The sequence below is a fragment of the Microplitis mediator genome, chromosome 2, assembly GCF_029852145.1.
Source record: "Microplitis mediator isolate UGA2020A chromosome 2, iyMicMedi2.1, whole genome shotgun sequence".
NCBI classification, from domain to species: domain Eukaryota; kingdom Metazoa; phylum Arthropoda; class Insecta; order Hymenoptera; family Braconidae; genus Microplitis; species Microplitis mediator.
In genome coordinates, this window is record NC_079970.1 from 19,802,159 (window position 1) to 19,823,884 (window position 21,726).

The 21,726-nt window shown below is 28.9% G+C and overlaps 1 protein-coding gene and 1 long non-coding RNA gene across 22 annotated transcripts in view; one reads left to right on the forward strand and one right to left on the reverse strand.

Annotated features, from left to right (window-relative positions):
- LOC130663325 (protein piccolo) overlaps positions 1 to 21,726 on the forward strand; it is a 57,921-nt gene that overhangs the window by 18,909 nt on the left and 17,286 nt on the right. For 12 of the 21 annotated variants that reach the window (XM_057462491.1, XM_057462492.1, XM_057462473.1 and 9 more), the window contains 7 exons: positions 9,123 to 9,228; positions 10,760 to 10,822; positions 13,228 to 13,364; positions 15,633 to 15,915; positions 18,665 to 18,782; positions 19,058 to 19,208; positions 19,346 to 19,443. In XM_057462491.1, the coding sequence (XP_057318474.1) occupies positions 9,123 to 9,228; positions 10,760 to 10,822; positions 13,228 to 13,364; positions 15,633 to 15,915; positions 18,665 to 18,782; positions 19,058 to 19,208; positions 19,346 to 19,443 (956 nt within the window). The remainder of the gene's footprint in view (positions 1 to 9,122; positions 9,229 to 10,759; positions 10,823 to 13,227; positions 13,365 to 15,632; positions 15,916 to 18,664; positions 18,783 to 19,057; positions 19,209 to 19,345; positions 19,444 to 21,726) is intronic. The other 9 variants (XM_057462475.1, XM_057462484.1, XM_057462485.1 and 6 more) reach the window with 4 other exon arrangements.
- LOC130663328 (uncharacterized) lies at positions 8,783 to 10,355 on the reverse strand. The gene is made up of 3 exons (XR_008989174.1): positions 9,607 to 10,355; positions 9,446 to 9,521; positions 8,783 to 9,275 (listed from the first exon to the last, which is right to left on the reverse strand). It is a non-coding gene; the product is annotated as an uncharacterized LOC130663328 (long non-coding RNA).

A 21,726-nucleotide genomic window follows, 5' to 3' on the forward strand; every position in this document is an offset into this window, starting at 1 on the left:
AAATTTTAGATTTCGGGGAATTAATGTTGGAATAAGTTTATAAAAATTTTAATTGGAATTGTTATTGTAATTATAGCTGATTTATACTGTAAAAAATTTGCGAAGTAAATCTGGCGTGAATGCAGAGCGGATGATTGTTTATTTATTTAATTCCCTCGGAGTAAAATTTGTTTCGAAGTAGAGTTTCTTTTAACATTGAAACTCCGGTTCGAAGTAAAATTCGGTCCGATGAGGAGTTTATTCTAATATTGGAATAAAATTCACTCCGGACAGGAGTTTATTTTAATATTGGAGTAAAATTAACTCTGAAGAGGAGTTTATTTAAATATTTCAACTCCGGTTTAGAGTACAGTTCGAAGGGGAGTTTATTTTAATATTGGAGTAAAATTCACTCCAAAGGGGAATTTATTTTAATGTTGGAGTAAAATTCACTCCGAAGAAGAGTTTATTTAAATATTTTAACCCCAGACTGGATTAAAATTCAGTTCGAAGGGGAGTTTATTTTTAATATTGGAGTAAAATTCACTCCAAAGGGGAGTTTGTTTAATATTGGAGTAAAATTCACTCTGAAGAAGAGTTTATTTAAATATTTTAACCCCAGACTGGATTAAAATTCAGTTCGAAGGGGAGTTTATTTTTAATATTGGAGTAAAATTCACTCCAAAGGGGAGTTTGTTTAATATTGGAGTAAAATTCACTCTGAAAAGGAATTTTTTCAAATATTGAAACTCGGAATCGGAGTAAATGCAGATTTAAATAATATTCAGATGACTCTCAAATGACTCCGTTGAAAAAACTTCTTATTTACTTCTCATGTGGAGATATTTTTGTTCACAATTCCGAAAACCCAATTTACTCCACATTTTTTACGTGTATTATAACAAGATAGTCAAGTACGACGGATTATAAGCTAAGAAGCAATGCAATTATTATCCAAGTAGCTGAGTCGACGATCAAGAGTCAAATTGAATTTTCATTAACGTCTTACTTGTTTCTATAGCACTTGGCAATGACTTATTACTCTGGTTATTGACATTGAAGCTTTTTAAATATGTCTAACTTAACAATTAACCTAATTGCAATAATCAATTATCTTCAATCTCAAAAACAACTAAATCTAATTATTTGTTTTTTATTTAATTCTTCCACAGAAAGGAAAAAAAATTTTAAAAAGTTTCTACAGTTTCGTTTACAAAAAAAAAATCTAGAGTAAAAAAAAATTAAATTTAAATTAAATTATTTGACTCATAAATTTTAATATTTTCATTGAAATCGTGACAGTCTATTATATATTTTATAACTATGACGCAATCTACTCAATAAAAGAAAAATCTTTTCATACTTTTAATTAAAAAGAAAAACGTACGATTTTATTTTAAAGGAGATTAATGAAAAAAAACTTTCGTAATGTTATTATAGTATTGGATAAAAAATAAAATAAAATATATTTTATAAAATTCAATAACCGAGTTTACATTGCTAATATTATTTTTCTGAATAGGCCCGAGAACTCAATAAAATATTACGTGTATTGAAAGGGAAATCTCTCAGAGATTATATTTCATGTTATCAAGATCTTTTTCTTCCAAGCTTATAGTTAACCAACAATCCGAAGTATTCGCTCCAGCAAATTTTATGCCGCCGTCAAATTCTATTCATTGACTATAAGAAATCACCAACTGAGAATAAAAAGTTTCCTCACTCTTTTGAACTCTAATTTATTTCTTTTTCATATATATATATATATATATATATATATATATATATATATATATATATATATATATATACATATCTATACTGGCTGCCGTCATTCTAGTCTATTCTTCATCACTTCTTTACGGTCACGAGCAAAGAGTCTAGACTAGAAAAAATTATCCATGCTTTGTTCAGCGATGCTCATTCCAATGCTAAATCGATTCCTTTTGGTTGGATCATAAACAATAATAATAATAAAAGTATGAAAAACCAAGTAAAAAAAAAGTGTAAAAGTATGAAATGCAGGACAAAAAAAGAAGCTAAAAAACGCATGTAGTTGGTACATTGATCAAACGACAATGCATACAGCTTCAGGCATAAAATTCTTTTTTATTCACTCTTTCCTTTAGTTTTTTCTTCTTTCCGTTTGTTTTTTTATTTTTTGCCTTTTTTTATAAGTGTAATCTGCGGCGTAAACTGGTACTCATTGCCCAATTGTTCATTAAATAGCTACTATACATATTTTTACACTAAAAAAATTACAAAGAAGAAATCTTTTTATTTTTTTAATGACTGTTTCTATTGCTAATTATGCTGTAATAATTTACTAATTATTGCTATTAAAAGTTTGTCAAGATAAAACAACGCGATTGTAGTTGGATACATAAATAATTAAATTGTATGGAGGGTATAACAAAATGACCTAAATTCCTGTTTAAGTATTTGCATTTATTTAATTACATGACGGCATTTTATAACTTTACGCTTTGTTTCATCCCGAAGCCTTTGTCTTTTAAAATACAAATATATAACAAACTTGTATGAAAAGTTAACACTTTTGAAACTTTAATATCCATGATATTCAAGTTTTCAACTTACACTAAATTTTATTATATTTTTCTTTTATACACTTGTGTATTTTGTTATCTAACGTGTGAATGAATAACTTATGTAACAACTAACGTTTCAAACTTTTTACTACAAAAATTTTAAATCCAAAAGTTTGCGCTAGAGTTGTAATGAAGTTATTGGCCAAGATTTATATAAAAATTATTTAGGTCTATGTTAATCAATGTACATTAACGTAGATTTTATATAATGAACGTTATAAATTGATGTACATAGATATCAAGATTAACTTCAAGAGAACTTAATTTTTTTACGATCTTTTGGCTTAAGGGAACTTCCTGAAAAGAAAAGAGCGAAATTAGTTTTTAGTGCAAAAACCCTCGTATGAAAAAGTTCAAGTATTATAGTTTGCACTGTAATAATTGAGAATACTTCTTGTAATAAAGTCATTGCAATTACAGATACCAAATTTAAAAAGTTTCTAATGTATTTTTAGTTGAACGAAACTTTATTATGAATGAAATACTATTAAGGGCTGAAAAAAGTCTTACACTGTAAAAACTGGGAGTGATTACGGATTTTATTTAAAGTCACGTTCACTTTGATTTGGAGTTTCAATATTAAAATAAATTTCCTTCCGAAGTGAATTTTACTCTGAAGGGAGTAAATGAATACACAGTCATCCGTTCCTCATTCACTGCGCAAATTTTTTACAGTGTATAGGGGAAAGGGGGGCAAAAGGGGGTAGGGTAGGCAAACCGGGGTACCCCCAAAATTTTATAAAAAAAAAGTTTTATATTTTAAATGGTTTCCAAAGATTCCAAAATCACTTTTGTAAATATAATTGAGCGTTATTTTTAATTATTTTTGTTAAACTTTTTCAAAAATCAATTTCAGTTGAAAAATATTAATGACTTTTGTTTTATGATAAAAACTATTAAAAATTTGTTTTTCTTCTTTTGTATCCAATAATCATGTAAAATATAATTTTTCTTCATGTAAATTACTTACAAAAAAATTTAACTTGATTAAATTCATTTAAAATCCAGAATTTTTTTTTTTTAACCTTTTTAGGGGGTACCTAATTTTGCCTGCAAAAATGAAAATTTTTTTTTTTAACGGTAACTTAAAATTTTTTCTATTTACTTTGAATACCATTAAAAAAAAAAGATCTAGTATATTTGAGTCTTCGAAAACTTGGTATTTCCTCAAGTACCCCGTTTTGCCCCTCCCTCCCCTATATGAAACTGTAATAACTCCTACGTCTCAGAAATGATGTAATTTTTACAGTTTCGAAGTAGAGGAACTTTGCTGATATTTGAAACTGTAATTTTTCCACTATTCTTTTTTCCATGTATGATTTTTTTTTCATTGCCAATATTTTTGGAGACTTATTTGAGAGCTAAAAATTTAAAAGCAAAATTTTGAAAGCCTAAAGGGCGCATGATTTAAATTATATGCCCTTTTGGCTTTCAATAATTTCTTTAAAATTTTGAGTTTTAGAATAAGTCTACGATTAGTAATAAAAAAAAATTTATAGCCTTTTTGGCTTTAGGGATCTGCCTAAAGCCAAAGGGAGAATAAAAATATGTACTCTTGGAATTAGTAACGTTATATAATAAACTGTTTTTTTACACGGAGAATTTATTCTCGTTTGAAATGCTCTGGTGCCATAGTAAAGCTGGACCGTTTTCGCCACCCTCAGAACTCGAAATAAACGCATGTGAAATTTTTGCAGGTGTTTATTTCAATTTCCGGTAAGTAGCCAACATGGTGCTTTACTGACACCGTACCATTTCAAACAAGAATAATTTATTAGTGTAGGGTATGTTTGATCTAATTAATTACAAAAAAACCTTTGTTACATAACCTGTTAGTAATTCCCAATTTATAAACTGTAGATAACTTTTTAAATTTTAATTACTTTAATTGACGCGTGACAGCGCTTTGTTACGGAGAGTAAACAAAGATAGCTAATAAAACTGTAAAACTTTTTATTAATTTAATAACTAATAATTAAATTATTTTAAATTTAATTACAATATTCAACAAAGTTTTTTCTAGTTTATTCTAGAATAATACGAAGCTTGTGTAAAAAATTCGTAGTCAATTTGTCACTTCTTTTTAATAATATCTTCTCTACAAACTTACGAAATTACGAACAGGCAACTAACAGTATTGAAATTTAAGGATAGTATCGATAAATGACATGGAAATTATTGCACACCTCAAGCGCGAAAGCGCAGGTGTGCTTTATGGACGGTTTTTTTATTTTATTTATTATAATTCTCTTCATAATCATAAATATGTATAACAGGCTTTTATATTATAAAGATTTTGGAGACAAATTTAGGCGAGCACATAACGCTTCGCACTCAAAGTACAAAATGACACATAATTACTAGGGGTGTGCGAATAGTTCAAACTTACGAATTATTCGTATCATATCGAATCGAACTATTCGATTCAAGCTTCGCATTATTCGTAAATTTTCGAATAATTGGTTAGTTCAAATTATTCGTAATTTTTCAAATAATTCAAAAACTTACCAATAGTTCAAAAACTTACTAATTACACTGAGAAAAAATTTCTCTTCGGAAAATTAAATTGGTTTTGTTAAATTCTGTTAGATTAAAATTTATTTGGGACAACTAAATTTTATTACGTCAATATAATCTATTTTGTTATTTTTAACAAATGATTTAATAAACTCTATTTGGTTGACTTTAATATTTCTCTCTCTTAGATAATAAAATCATTTGGTAAAGTTAAGAAAATATTTATTTAATGGACAACTAAACTATTTTATAGTGCCAACAAATCCAAATATTAACGCATAATATTATTATATTAACTCTATTAAATATTAATTAGACACAAAAAAAAATTTTCATTTAGAATAAATATATATATTTGTTCGAGGTTAATAAGTATATAATTGAACCTAATGATTATTGATTGAAAAGTTATGGTGTTAGGCAGCAGCAGCTGGAGTAGCTCGCCACTAGATCGCGCCCACCATTTGTGATGTCCCTGGTAAGATACTTATTTCAGAATTGATATATTCCGAGCTTGAAGCATTTATGGGACGAGTTATCCGCTGAAAATTCTTGATAGTGATATAGAGGTATATTGTATTACACTATGACATTAATGTTTAATATTAATATTTTTCTTGAACAATTCTTGTCACAGTACGAAAAAAAGTACTTGTGAAGGAAATAAATTATTTTTCTAAATATGCATTTATTGAACTGTTGAATAAATATTCCGTTATTTCAAAATAATATTTAATTATTATTAATAACTCATTCTCTATAATGATCACTCATACATTTCATTATGACTACTTTATAAACATTACAGGTAATCAATTTGATTTTATGCTTGCTACTAAACGCGCAATTATCTTTACTAAATATTTCATAGTTTCTAATCACTCGTTTTGTTGGTGGATTTTAAAAAATTTAGTTAAAACAACCAAATATATGATTGGCAATGGGTAATCAAATCATTTTCTTGTCATAACTAAAATCTAGTTGTCAGGAGAAAATTTTTTTCTCAGTGCAACTTTTAGTTTAAAGACATGTTCCATAATCATTCTTCTGATAGGGTTATAGCGATAAACATGTCATACGGCTATACTTCTCAACTTCAATTTCAGCACCTGCATTTATAAGAATATTTACAATATGCGCATGACCTCTATCGATATAATAGCATAATGAAGAGCAGCTCTATTCTTTGATAGTCTTCCCTTTTCTTTAATAATTTCGCCATTTTTGTCAATACCGAATTCTTTAAAAACGCACTTTTTTTTTATTACCACATCATCTAAGGAATTAATAGCATTTAATCGATTGACAATCTGTGGTAAAGGTTTTGCTGTAGATTGAACTAAATTTTTTAATTTTCCAACATAACTTTCGCCCCAGAATGATGAAAAATCACTCAATGGAGCTTAGAAGTTTCTTACATCATCTGCCACATGCGTAAGATTATGAAAGTCCATAGTTTGACAAGCTTCTCCATAAAAGCTTGGCATTATTTTAAAAAATTTTTTCAATAAATTATCTGCAAAGTCTACGTATTTAAGAGCTAACTTTGGACTACAGAGAATACGGCAGGCGACATGAAGCAATAAAAAGTGCTTGTACTGGTTCGTGTCTAGCACAAATTGTAAAATGATAGGTCCAACGTATAAAAGCATAAACCGATACTGAGTTGCTTTCCATTGACACTTCGTTAATGTCGAATTTCTTGCGTTGGAACTCTTTTGGAACATACTCAGTGATTGAATCCATTAACTGTTTAAAAGTTTTTCGCTTATTGGGGCGAAGTCTTAATTCACTGCCTTTTTTATTCCACTTTACTAATAAATATTTCATCACCCCTAAGAATAATAAATCCATCGAATCCAAAATTACGTCACTGACTGGATCAATATCGGAAATCTCAATAAATGGTGAAGTTAAGTTGTCTTGGTGATGCTCAGCTTGGGTTTTATTAATAAAAGAATATTTTGTGCGTCTTTCACAATTTATTTCAGGATATATGCGCCTTTTTTGTTTAGTAATACCTTCGACCGTGCAACGTTTACATCCAAAAAAAGCTGTTGGACCTTTTGTGCATTTTAAATATGCGCGGGCTTGTCCATCAGCAATTAAAGCAATAAATTTAAAAGAATATGTAACTCCTTTTATAGTCACTCGTTTATAGTCACACGTTGTTGGTTAGATCTTTAACTTCTCGTACGAAGTCATTGAGGATGTCTTTGACATTGCTAAGTTGACCTGTAGAATTGTTGTATATATTCGCCAGCTTGAAGCATTCATGGGATGGGTTATCCGCTGAATAATTTTGATAATAAGATAGGGGTATCCTGTATTACACTATGACATTAATGTTTAATAATAATGTTTCCCTGAACAATTTTTGTCATAGTACAAAAAAAAGTACGTGTCAAGGATATAAAATATTTTTCTAAATATGCATTTATTTTATTGTTAAACAAATATCTTGTCATTTTAAAATAATATTCATTTATTATCAATAACTCATTTTTTGAGGATCACTTATATATTTCATTATGACTACTTTATAAGTTCTACAGGTAATCAATTTGATTTTATGCTTGCTACTAAGCGCATAATTATCTTTACTAAATATTTCATAGTATCTAATCACTCGTTGTGTTGGTGGATTATAAAATATTTAGTGAAAACATCCAAAAATACGATTGGCAATGGGCAATCAAATCATTTTGTTTTCATAACTAAAATTTAGTTGTCAGGAGAAAATTTTTTTCTCAGTGTATTCGAAAATTTACGAATAATTTCAAAATTTTCTTTTGAACGACTTGAAATTGTGATAGTTTTTCAAATAATTCAAATCGTTGTTAAATTGAATAGAATTTAGACACGAATTTATGAAAAAATGATTTTTGGTTGCTTTGAAAACTTAGCTTTCCATTAAATAGAAATTGAATACTTGAAAACTGACCAAAATTTTTGCATTCGAATCGAGTAATTTAAAAAGTTACAAATACCCAAGTAGCACAGAGACAACTTTAAGATGTCTTAAAGATATCTTTTAAAAGGATACGACAAATACCTTTTTGTCTCAAAGTCACCTTTTTTGGTATAAATACGACATGCAAATGTTGGTTCTGGAGACGGATAAAATTTGTGTTGTTTTTCCTGTCTTACATCAATTAAAAAGTCATTTAGATGACTTATTTTACCACTATTTGTAATTTACTTTTTGTCGTTACTTGTGTTAAGTCTTTTAAGTAGGTATTTTTTCGGTGACACAAATTTCTGATCGTTTTGTCAACATATTGGTGCGATATGTCAAAAAGTAGCCGAAAAACTGATATCTTATAGATGTCACAAAGGCAAGTGTGCTACTTGGATAATTCAAACACTTTTGGATGATTCTAAAATTGACGAATAATTTGAAAAGTTTCAAATAATACGAGAAGTTGTTGTTGAATCGTGACCATGATAAATACTCAATAGTTTTTAATCTCAGGAATTTCGACGAGGTTGAATAAAAGAATTAAGTCATTAATTATTTGAACGTTTCGTCAATTATATTTTGACTAAATCAGCAAAACTTAATACAAATTCTTTATGTCCAAATATCACATAAGTTAAAATAACAAAACTTGATACAATTCATCAAGTAACAGTAATCCATTTAATTAATATATTATTATGTAAATTGGTGGCAATCAAAGTTGGAGTTAAATATGAATAATACGAGAAGATTCAAATCATTCTACTCGATTCGCACACCCCAATAATTAATTACATCTCAATAAACAAATTTTTACTAGTTAAAAATTTTAACTCAAAAATAATTATTAATGACATCATTAAGATAAAAAAATTATTAACGTTACCAACTGTCATTAGAAAAAAAAATAAAATAAAAATAAAGAGTAAAAAGTCATTCGTAAAAATAATTTTTCAGCTGGAAAATTTCTCAGCATGTAAATTATAAAAAAAACGTAGACGTAAATTTGAAATAAAAAAATAATGACTTTGTTCTTTATATTTCTTGTATTTCAGCAGCTCCACTCAGAGTACAGGAGCACATATACATGGCATGAGTATACAGGGCCGCATCAGGAGCACACAGTTGTACGTCGTGCACCCCAAGCACCACCAACTTCCAGTAAGTTTATTTTGCAATCCTCTTTCCACTAACATTCTTGAATAAAACTAAGGAAAAATATGAAAAAAAAAAAAAATAATAAATGAAAGAAGAAAAAGACGAACAAACTATAAAACAAAAATAATAAATACTAAAAAAAAATAATAGTCAAATAGGATCAATATATAAAATGAGAACAAATTCAATACAATTGTTTTCTTATTCATCTTGATATTACCTTGGCATTGTTGATTGATGTTCACATTGTTTTTAAAATCCATATCCACTTGTAAGTATTTATAAAAATACTTTAACTATAAAATTATAAAATAAAATAAAAATAAAAATGGGCATCAATTAAAATTGCAATTTAAAAAATGAGTAATAAAATATTCTTACGACTTTTTCTTAAAATAAATAGTTCGTTTTTGTTTTTAGGAGTTTTAGTCGTATTATTGTTGGTCGTGCCTACACCTCGTGAACGTCTACACGTTTTAATTAATAAATAATCATTATCACACTAGTTGATTAAAATTAAACGTTTTAAATTTGCTGTTAATTTCTTAAATTACATCCATTATTTTAATTAACTAGTCTACTTCTTACAATTGAAATAGTATTTTCCATAGTACTTTTGTCGTTTTTTTTTTTTGTTTTGTTTATAATTGTTAATCTTGCAGACACTTTTCACCTATTACTCTTCATGACACTTATGACACTGAGTTTAAATGTTGCTAGTTTGTTTTATTTATATTTTTTAAATGCACACTCTCGTGGATTATACATGTCAACGAGGATTCCTTTTTAGTACTTATATGCTTGAATAAGTAACAATCCAAAGAGAGTACATTTGCCCGGAAAACAGACGCTCATTATATGCACATGAACGACGACATCGCGTGTTCTGAGGGATTCCCTAAAGAGCTAACGAAAGAGTGACTGAGAGAGAGAGAGAGAGAGATAGAAAGAAAAATTGAGAGTGAGAAAGAGGATGAGGGTTGTGAGGGTGAGAGGGTAAATGTGGGTGAGTGCCGCGCATAATCTAACCTCCTGACCCCACTATTCCCTCAATCTCTTATTATACCGCAATCAAGTATTTCGATTGGCTATGCACAGAAATAACCGCAAGAATTCGACGCATTTACGTTTTTTTTTATTCATTTTTATTTATAACTTTTATATTTTCATAGCTAATTAGTCATACGTCAAAATATTATTTAACAAATTTTTTCTAATTTAAATATTTTACGAACTAATTTTTAAAAATAAATAAATAATTGATTAATTTAAAAAAATTATTTATTAAATAATATTTTGACATTTAGAGAATGTTAGTTTTAAATTTTGAAAAATAAAAATGCGTCATATTTTTGGTAAATTTCTGATATATAAAAAAATAATAAATTTGTAAATAAAATTATTACAGTTTGGTAAAAATAAAATAAATGTAAATAAATAATTTTTAATTAAAAAAGAAAGAGGGTGTAAAAAAATAAAAAAAAAAAAAATTGCCAAATTCGAAATCGGTGCCAGCTGCGAATTTTGATTGCAGCGAAGCAAGTGACCGCGAAGCTACAATCCGCCAAGTCAACTGAGGATGAAAATAATACCGAAGGTAAGACGAAAAGTGACGTTTCGAACGGGTGCTACGCAAACCAAGCCTCTTTATATTATTATTATTATTATATTTTTATGTAAAATTATTATTTTATTTATTTACTTATTATTATTTTCACACTCACTGTAATTATTTATTTAAATCTACTTCTATCTCTATTACGTGTTGATACGAACGTAAGAAAATCAGTCGTAAGAAATAAACAAAACTACACGCTTATGTATTATTCCGCTTGCTTTGTTATTTTAAATCTTTACGTTTTATTGATTGTAATTAAATTAGTGATTGATTTGATCAGTTTGTTTGAATTTTTAGTTGCATAGAAATGGTCGCAAGTGCATTGACCCATAAAAAAAAAATTTTACCAGCACAAGTGCTAAAATTTTATTATCCTACATTCGTTATCTGAAACGACATAATTTAAAAACTTAAAATCGCGTGTACAATCTCTGGTGTTGCGTGACTGATGTATGTTATAGAGAAACCCGTGAATTCCGAGTCACAAAAGCCGCATGTTTGCCGCACTAGACTTTTTAAACTATTACTTTTTCGAGGAATCGATAGCTGCATTATATCATGTGATATCTATAACCCAGAGTCTAATAAAAATAACAAGTACTGATACATGTTTTATATATTGTGCATTATACGGTGAGCCTCCCACTGCCACCCACTTCCCGAGTTTCTCTAAACTGTGACTACACAGAATATACATGAAACGATATATAAATAAAAACAATGCACACAAGTATAAATAAAAGATTGGAAAAATTTAAAATAAAAGATTGCATGGAAAAAAAATATTCTTTGCACGCATCCTAACTTTTATGAATAAGAGCCCGCATTTTTTATTTTTTATAAATATACATATTTTTTTTTTATTCTTGGCAGAAACTAAACGTGCACCTGCGACCAGGCGCAAGTTTTAGAGCTTGAGAGTTCGTGCATGCAGTTATATATATTCTGGATTATGGAGTGACGTGCATATAATAATAATAAAGTGCACAGAAAAAAAGGATTTCTTGGCGCGAGAAAAATTTTTTATTGTGAAATGAAAACAAAAATTTTTTTTGGCGTAGAAAAAATTTCCTCTCGCCCCAAGAAAATTTTCGGTTTCAATTTGGGATGCAAAAAATTTATTAGGGAGAGTAAAATTTTTTTGTGCCAAGAAATCCTTTTTTTCTGTGTAATTTTTTATGATCCTGAAATTAACAGATGATAATAAAGTTAGCTGACGTCTAATAATTTTTTAACTTTTTTAAAAACAATAAATTTAGAAAAAAAAAAAATTGCACCTATAGTTTGTTAAATTTTCTTCATGTGAATTTTTTTATTTTTTTAAAATTCATTTGTTGAAACGAAAATCCGAAAATTTTTAATTGTCTTCTAACTTCGAGATCATTTCTAACAAATAATTTACTATTTACGGATTTTTTTTTCAACAAATAAATTAAAAAAAAACAAAAATTAAAAAAATGCACATGTAGAAAATTCTTCAAACTACAGGTGCAATTTTTTCAAATATTTTTTTTTTATAATTTTGTGTTTAAAAAAAAATTCAAAAATTATTGAACGCCGGCTAATTTCAGTATCATAATTTTTTGAATCTCTAAAAATTATTTAAAATTTCAGTTTTCCAGTAACATTTCATTGCATAAATTTCTTAAAAAAAAAAGTAAATTGATGAATTAAACTGATTTTACTGCCCGCACATCATTCTTTGAATAATAAATGACTTTTCTATAAATAGGATTGAAAGCTTTTTCTTTAAATATTTTTTTAGAAAGACAATAGAGACAATTAATTATTTAGACTAGAGTAATTTGTAAGTTTATAGGCAAGTTCGAGGTCAAGTTGATATCGATCCCTCGTGTCTTGCGTTATATGTCAAAATAACAATAACAATAATTGTTGTCGTAATTCCATTGAATATTAAATTTCACAGAGTTATGCAATAATAATTAATTAGCTTTTTTTTTTATTAATAAATGCATTGTCGTGGAAACAATAAAGTTTGGAGAACTGGTTTGAGTTAATTAATAAATATTGAGCGATAATATATCACAAAGGACTTTGTAGTTGAGCATGTTTGCGTTGGTGCGACATGAGGGATCGAGTTGATCGTGCACGAGACGAAAAGGGGTCGAGGGTCATCGAGTTAGGAATAAATAACGGTGCAAGTTGAATCATTTAATAGCCAGCTTTTTAAATCCGCCGTAACCCTGTTCTAGTCATAGTGTAAATTTTACTTGCTGAATAGTATAGCATTTGATGTTCTCTCGAGCATTCATCATGAATATATATAACGCTCTTTAAACTTACATGTGTATATACATATTTATAGCTGTGTATGTATCAGTGTAGAGAGGCGACTATTGACGATGAATCCCTTGAATTTACAGGACCAACATTGGAACCTCCATTGCCGAGACGAAAGAAGTGCCCGGAGCTTGCTTACAGACATCATGAATTCATCACTGCCGCTGACGCTGGTGGAATTGATGCCGTGGACACCAATGTCGTGGCTGATAAAGTTCGGGTAAAGTTTTTTTCTTTAAAACATTTTTTTTTTTATTTTAATTTAAGCAATTAAATGGTAATTGAAGTAGAGCAGAGGGGAACATTTGGCACGGAAATTGAAGTTTTTTATATTTTTTCATTTAAAAATAGGTCTAGATATACAATTGACAAGTTAATTATTTCATCAGAGTATTTAGGATTTTTTTTAATATTAAAAATGTCATCGATACACTTCACTGTAAAAAATTTGCGGATTAAATCCGGAGTGATATTTACTCCGAAGGGGAGTTCATTTTAATATTAAAACTCCGAACAGGAGTGAATGCGGATTTAAATAGGGCCAGATCCCTCCGAAATTACTCTGCGGAAAAAACTAACTCCCTATTTACTCCATTTGCGGAGTGATTTTTTTTAAAACTCCGGAACTCAAAGAGAATTCGGATTTAAATAAAATCCGTAATCACTACGAATTCACTCCTGATTTTTTACACTGTAGAAAATTTCTGAGTGAATGCGGGTTAAATTCGGTGTGGATGACTGTGTAATTATTTAATTACCTCGGAGTAAAATTCACTCCAGTGGAGTTTATATTTGATATTAACATCGAATCGGAGTAAATGCAGATTTACATAAAATCCAGATCACTCCGAAATCACTCACCTGAAAAAAAAACTCCCTAATTTTTCTCTATATGTGAAGTGATTTTTTCTAAAACTCTGGAACTCCGAGTGACGAGTAAATTCGAATTTAAATAAAATCCATCACTCCGAATTTACTCTCGATTTTTTACAGTGCAGAAGTACGCAATTTTTTTTTTTTTTTAATATTCTAGAAAATAGTAGCAAGTAGCGAATGAAAAATTTAAATTAAAGAAAGAATAACAATACTTTTACAAAGTTTTCTTTAATTAAAAAGTGATAATTGAACATTGAAAAAATTATTTTAACAACAAGTTTTGCTGCTTTTCAATTTCATTCGTGAAATGAGAAATTTTTAAGAAAGAAAAAAAAAGTTGATTTAATAAAACAAAAATTTTAAATAATTAAATTCTGTAATATCCTTGACAACTTTATCAATCTCAGCATCAAAAGGTTATTTGTCAATATTAAAAGCACTTATATCATACAAATTTAATCGTAGCTTGGAAATTCAGTCCTCTAATAGTTAAATGCCGTACAATCTTCAATCTATTACGATATTATTATCATGGTACATATATAGTTACTTCGAAAGTGCAATCCGAGTTAAAATTCTCCCCTTTTCTGTCTACTTCTCTTTCGTAATTGGTAAGTTGTTTATGGTTTTACGTGATATTTAAATTGGATACACCGAATTTAAATAATTTATATTATCAACTGAATTATGGTTTCAACCTTTGGTACTACATTAAATTACAGTGTGTAATTACATTCAATGTACTCTAATTTATTGTAATTTTTTTTTAAATTTGCCGCAAAAAATTTAATTTTAAATATTTTATATAAATAAATTTAAATCATAATCAATTATTTAATATTATTTAACTAATTAAAAGTAAATTAAATTTATAACTTTATTTTAATAATTAAAAATAAATTTAATCGCATAAAAATATTTATTAATTAAAATATATAAAGTCATTAACATGATTGATTTAATTAAAAAAATTTACTAAGTTATTTTTTAAAATACTTTTTATCACAAAGTAATTAAAAATTTTTATTTAATTAAAAAATTTAAGTATTAAAGTAAATTATACTTTTAAATCTAAATCTCCTTTAAATTTTTTTTATATTTTAATACCCGCAGCTTTTTACTATCAATATCATCAGTTAATTATGCAAATATTGATCAATATAATCTTAGCTACTTTCTTGAATAAGAAAATGTATCAATTAATATAATCCCTTGAGTCAAATAAAAAAAAAATTACGATACAAGAAGCTTAAATTTTTTTCCATTTGAATTTATCAATGCGAAGTAAAATTAATTCCGATAAAAAAATTTAATTACACAATAAAATCCGCAAAAGAAATAAAAAATGTGTTCAATCAATTGAAAATGCCTGGAGCATACCCTTTTATCTCCTTTCAGCTAAACTTTTCTATCCAATATACACAATACCAGTCTGCTGAAGCGTCATTTTGACATAAAACTATCAGCAACTCACTCCTCTGACCCTATCGACACATTTAAAAAGTGTCCTTTTGTTCTTGCTCCTTTCTAACTCTTATTTTTTTTTTTTTTTCAATCAATCAATCTGTATATGTATAGATATATATGTATACTTATCTGTAAAAAAAAACAGGAGGTGACAGGAAGCACAGTACTACCAGCAAGCCAGCTGAGCAAGGCGATTTCACGGATAAGTACTGAGTATCGATTGCAATTCGCTTGGCCAAGGCGAGCCCAGCTGACAAATGGCGATACTGTAGCACAGCTACCAGCAGCTGGCGGTGCTAGTGGTAATGCCGGTGGACCACCAAGAAAATCATTGAGCATGGGTGCACTAAAACAAGGGATACCTTCATCAGGACCTGCCCCAGTTCACATGAAAAAACGACCTGGAGATGTTGATCACAAACGCGATGGTAATACACCTTTACTTATTTGTCTATATCTACACTGTAAAACATTTTGGTGTAAAAATGGCACGAGAACTTTATATGGCCGCGTACTGTGAAATAACGGTGTAAATTACATATCGGTGTGATTTTAACGATGCATCTACTCTTTTACACCATTCCGAGTTACTCGTTATAATTTTGATTAAGAGGAAAAAATGATCATTGAAAATTTTTAACTACTCAATTAATAACTATATTAATTTTATTTATATATTAATTAGTATTTTGAACATTTCAATATTTTTATGATTATTTTTCTTAACGCAATCATAAATTACAAATTTACACGCTGGTCGATGTGAAAATTTTTAATTCACACCACCTAAATTTAACACGATATTTGGTGTAATTTTCAGTCCAAAATTTTTACACCGTCATTTACGCTATACTTAGCTGTAAAAAATTTTGAGTCTACGGTGTGGTGTGAATGATTTGGTGTTAAAATTTTCAACACTGCTAGTGTGAGTTACACAACACACGGTATGAAATTTCGAACCGCGTGAAGTAGAACGTTCACACCACCAATGGTGTTAATGTACAAGTTATTAATGACAATATTTCGGTTAATAACACCAAACGGTGTGAAAAAAGCACTCATACCGTGGTGTAAGTACACCACTTGATATTTCACACCGAGCAGACCATGTAAAGTTCTCGGAGACTCTTTTCACAGCAAAAATTTTTTACAATGCACGCTTGATGATGTAAATATCTTTAATTCACACCGCCTAAATGTAACACGATGTTTGGTGTAATTTTCACAACGAGTCATTTACACTACACCGAGTCCAAAAATTTTGTATATTGTACACTGAGAGAAAAAAATTTGATTTTATTAAAAAAATATTATTAGAAATGCCTTTTTTAATCTAATGATGTTCAGATTAGTTTCGTACCTTAACAAACATTTTTTTATAAATAAATAATTTCACCCTACCCAAGATTCGAACCTAGACCGAACACGCGAGACTTATAATCTACGCCACGGTGGCTTATTAGAACCATGTTTTTATATTTAATAAACTCTTAAGTTATTAATCGATGTTTGTCATCTTAATTATTAATTCACACAACTGAATAATAAAATTTAAATATTCAATAGCTTATAGAAGTAGCTCTCGAAAATACTAATATATTTTATAATTTTATCAATACCAATGAGAAATTTCATTTCGTAATAAAAACAAATGTTTTTCGTGATGCAGAAAATTTTTTTTTAATTTTTAATTATATCCTTCAATTAATTTTTTTCTATTAAACCAAACAATTGCTTTATTGAAGTTTTTAATTGTAATAAAAATGAGGACGTATCAACTAAATTGAAAAAATATTTTCTTGCCTTCAGTAATTCATGCTTTTATAGATTTACTACTGAAATGAAGCAGTAGTTTTCTTAAAGTAAAAACTACCAATTTAATTAGAAAAAATCGGTCTATCGGTTGACCCTGCGGGCCAGCCCTAAAAACTTACCGCTATTTTCGAAATCCTTGAGCTCGAAAATATTGTTGTGAATACATTTTCGAGCTCGAAAATACTTTTGTATGCCGTTGTTTTCGAAAAAAACGTTTTTCACCATATTTTCTCCAACGATATCTCTCAAACGAATTGACCGATTGAGACAGTTAAGGTGACAATCGACGCGTTTCATCAAGTTCTAGAGTTGATTAGATTTTGAAATCGATTGATTCGATTTTTTTGTAGATATTTGAAAAAAATAACGTTTTTCACTATTTCTTTCATCAACGATATCTCTCAAACGAATAGACCGATTGAGACGGTTGAAGTGGCAATCGACGCGTTTCATCAAGCTCTAAAGCTGATCAAATTTTAGAATTGATTTATCGAGTCGTTTTTGAGACATTTCAAAAAAACTAAAAAAAAAAATTTTTTTTTAATTCTTTCGCTGATTAGATTTTAGAATCAATCCACCGAGCAAATTAAAAGTTATAAAAAAGAACATTTTTAAAAAAATTTAATATTTGAAATATCTCTGAACGAACCCTACCGATTAAGCTCAAATTTTTACAGCTCATAGTATTTAACAAGCCGCGTCGAATGACACCTTTACGATTAAAGTCGGTCCATCCGTTCAAAAGTTACAGAATATTTACATACGTATGTACTTACATACATACACTTGGACACCATCTTGAAATTAGTCATAATAGCTTCCTAGAGTCTCAAAATGTCAAGATCTGATAGAAATTCGATTTTCGAAAATCGGAGCAAAACCAATAACTTCCCGAGTTTTTGAAAATTTACAATTTTCTTAGCGGGAAGTTAAAAAGGTATCACGAATGTTTGCCCGCGGACATTAAATCCGCGACTTTATAATAATTTATTTACTTTATTTACTCATTTAATTTTTTCAGTACCATTGCAAGCATGAGTGTGTTAATATACTATTGTAATTACACACACACAAAACCTTTGAAAAAAGGGCTCATTACCGATTTACAACCTCGCCGATTTAAGGTCTGCGGTTGAAACGTTAGGGAACCGAAAAAAATGACTTAATTTTCGTTTTATGGAAACGCGAAAAATAATTACTTGAATTTAATTTTTTTTCTCAGTATATCTATCTATATAACTAATGAATATCATACGGCTTCTCAATTTGTCAATGCTCGTCACTTACACGTGTCGAATCCCTACAATTGGATTAGTATTCATAGTCAGTAGATACTAATATCGATTTTTATTTTTACTACAGGAGTACAACCATCTGAGCTCGAACCACTAGTGGGCAATAATACTGATAATATTGACGGAGTCGTTCTTGAAGCTGAAGAACGTGATGAGGATCTTGCTGACCTCAAAGTTGCCTTCAGGTCAGTGTCCTCATTTTTTTACCAAACAATTTTATTCAATTTTTTATACTCTGATTATTTTTAAATCGCTCTTTGATTTATGATTCTATAAATTATTACAGGAATACTCAATGATAATAATAATAATTATCATCAATATTTTATTATTTTTTTATAAATTCATTATTATTATTATTATAAGTTAAATTACAGGAAATGAAGGCAACTACGACAGGGTGTGTTTAATGATGGTTATTTGAAAGTATATTAGCATTTTATTGATTTGTAATTTACAGACCAAGAAAATATGCTGGTAAAGGTGTGCGTATTATCGACAACAATATCGCCGAAGAAAATAAAATATTCAAGATAAGTAAAGCGCCAGTGGATAATGAGTACTTGACAAATGAGATCATTGAACTTAGACGACTTGCCGATGAGTACAAGGTAATTTGTGTCCTTGTGCTGTTTAGTTTCGTTTCACAATTATCTAGTAAATTTTAAAATTTTAAAAATTTATTCCCACTTACATAATATTAATTACTGTTGTTATTATTTTTTTTAACGCTTATTAATTAAATAAGCACCGCGAATGGGGAAGTTGTCTGGCATCTGAAGAGGAAGCTACACTATGGAATCGTGTTTCAAATAATCACGCCCTCAACGCACTGTCCCTCGCCAGGCCAGTACTAATGAATACTCGATGTTCACCTTTATAATTATTATTATTATTATTATTTATAATAATTTATTTACATGATACCAGCATCGAAATTTCAAGTTTCAGTATTTGTACAACCAGTCGAAACAAGCGAATTTCAGTCCAATGCCGTGAACAAATATTAGCAAACGTGTAAATGGCAAATGCTTTCAATCAGCGTGCAGAAGCATGTGTGTTTTGTCCCTTGGGAGCAAACACGCGGATTGGGACGTCGTACCTTCCTCTGTGGTGTACATGATTTTTCACCATACCTGCACTGGAAGTTTAAATTCCTGCCTTGTTTAGAGGAAAGAAAATCGTTCTTTTCTTTTATGAGAAAATAAATGATAAAAATTAACGTATATGCCAGTCTTCCTACAAACAGAAGCTAAAATTTGAGCTTTCAGGTACAGATGTGGTGAAAAATCGTATACAAACCACGGAGGAAGGTAGGGCGTTCTAATCCGCGTGTTTGTCACCCTCGCTTTCGGCTTAAGTAGGTAATTATGTCCTACTTTACTCCTTTGATGGGTAATACGATATTTTTCCCGTTGATTGAAGGCATTTTCAATTTAAACTCTGATACGGTAAAAGACCTAGTACCAGATCAGAGAATTAGTATCCGTTCAGGGAACCAGTACTCAATCAGGGAACTAGTACTAGATCAGGGAATTAGTACTCGTTCAGGAAACTACTACCCAATCACTACATGTATTGCACAGCTCAAGCGCGAAAGCGCTGGTGTGCTTTATGATCACTCTAAATTTTTTTTGTATCTATACTTAGTAAAATTTAGTAAATATGGATATACTACTATATGAGTAATCGGACACTGGGTCTCTTACCCTACTTGACATTTAGTTGTTTATTAGTAATTTCAGACCATTCATTTATTTACTTAAATGACAGTTCTGACTTTGTTATTAAGTCTTCTAAAAATTAGTGTAAATAATAAATAGTATTTACAGTTTCTGCTTAAAGAAGGTCTATAGTAATTTTTGCCCAAACTTTTCTTTCAAAAGCAAAATTAAAAAAATGAGGCTCGATGTATTACTCTATAATTTAGCAATCAACGTTGTGATTTTTAAAAAATGTTAATTTATTTAAGAGAAAAACGTGGAAAAAGTTTCCATTTACTGTGCAAGTGGAACAAGGATAGTACCGTTCGTTGACTTAAGTGTGATAGAAAAAAAACGTGCAGGCTCCTCTTAATTATAAATTACAAATTACAACTTACGCTTACGCTAATAGTTGATCATTCTATTGGTCTTAAATTAACTTGTTTCTAACTGGCTGCTGACATTGAAACTTTGGGTTCCAATGCAGGTAACCATGAAAAGTCTAGTATGTAACTCAGGATGAAACACGATTTCAGACTGCGGGTGATGTCAGCCCTAGGGCAGCCAACTTCACCCTTATCTGAAATCGTGTGTTTCATCCCTTGTCACACAATATACTATTACCTAATTACTTAAATATTAACATTTGAACATTTTGTTTGTTTTTAAACAACATTAATTATTTTAATTAAATTTCTGAGTGTAAATGCAACAGATATGACAATTTATAAATTTAAAATCAATGAATAAATAAATTAAAATAACGAAATTGAAAAGATTCCACGTATTGATCTTTGAATTATCTAAATACGCATTTTTAAAATTTTTTATCTACTTAAATTTTATTTATTTATTTATTCAAAAATTGGAAAAACTTCCAATTGTCAGCCACATTCACACTCATTTAAATTTATGAGTGAATGTAGCAGACATCAGACAAATTTAAAATTATTAATAAATAGAGTAAATAATTAATAAAGTAAAATCTTTTTAAAATGCGCATTTAAAAAATTTTAAAATTAATAAGTGCATTTTTTATAAATATTATTTTTTTAATTGTTTACTCTATTTATTTATAATTTTAAATTTGTCTAATGTCTGCTACATTCACACTCGTTTTAAATTTTACATTTATTCAAATTCATTTACATTTACACTACACTGTAAAAAATTTGGAGTAAATTTCGAGTGATTATGGATTTTAATTCAATCTGAATTCATTCCGTCACTCGGAGTTCCGGAGTAAAAAAAATCACTCCGCATTTAGAGTAAATACGGAGTTTATTTTTTCAGATGACCCTGATTAAACAACTGAATTCGATCGAATTAAACAGAATTAAATTTTTAATTCCATATAATTCAGATAAATTCTGTTAATTCGGTACCTAATTTTAAAAAAGAATTCTGTCTAATCGGCAGGAAAACC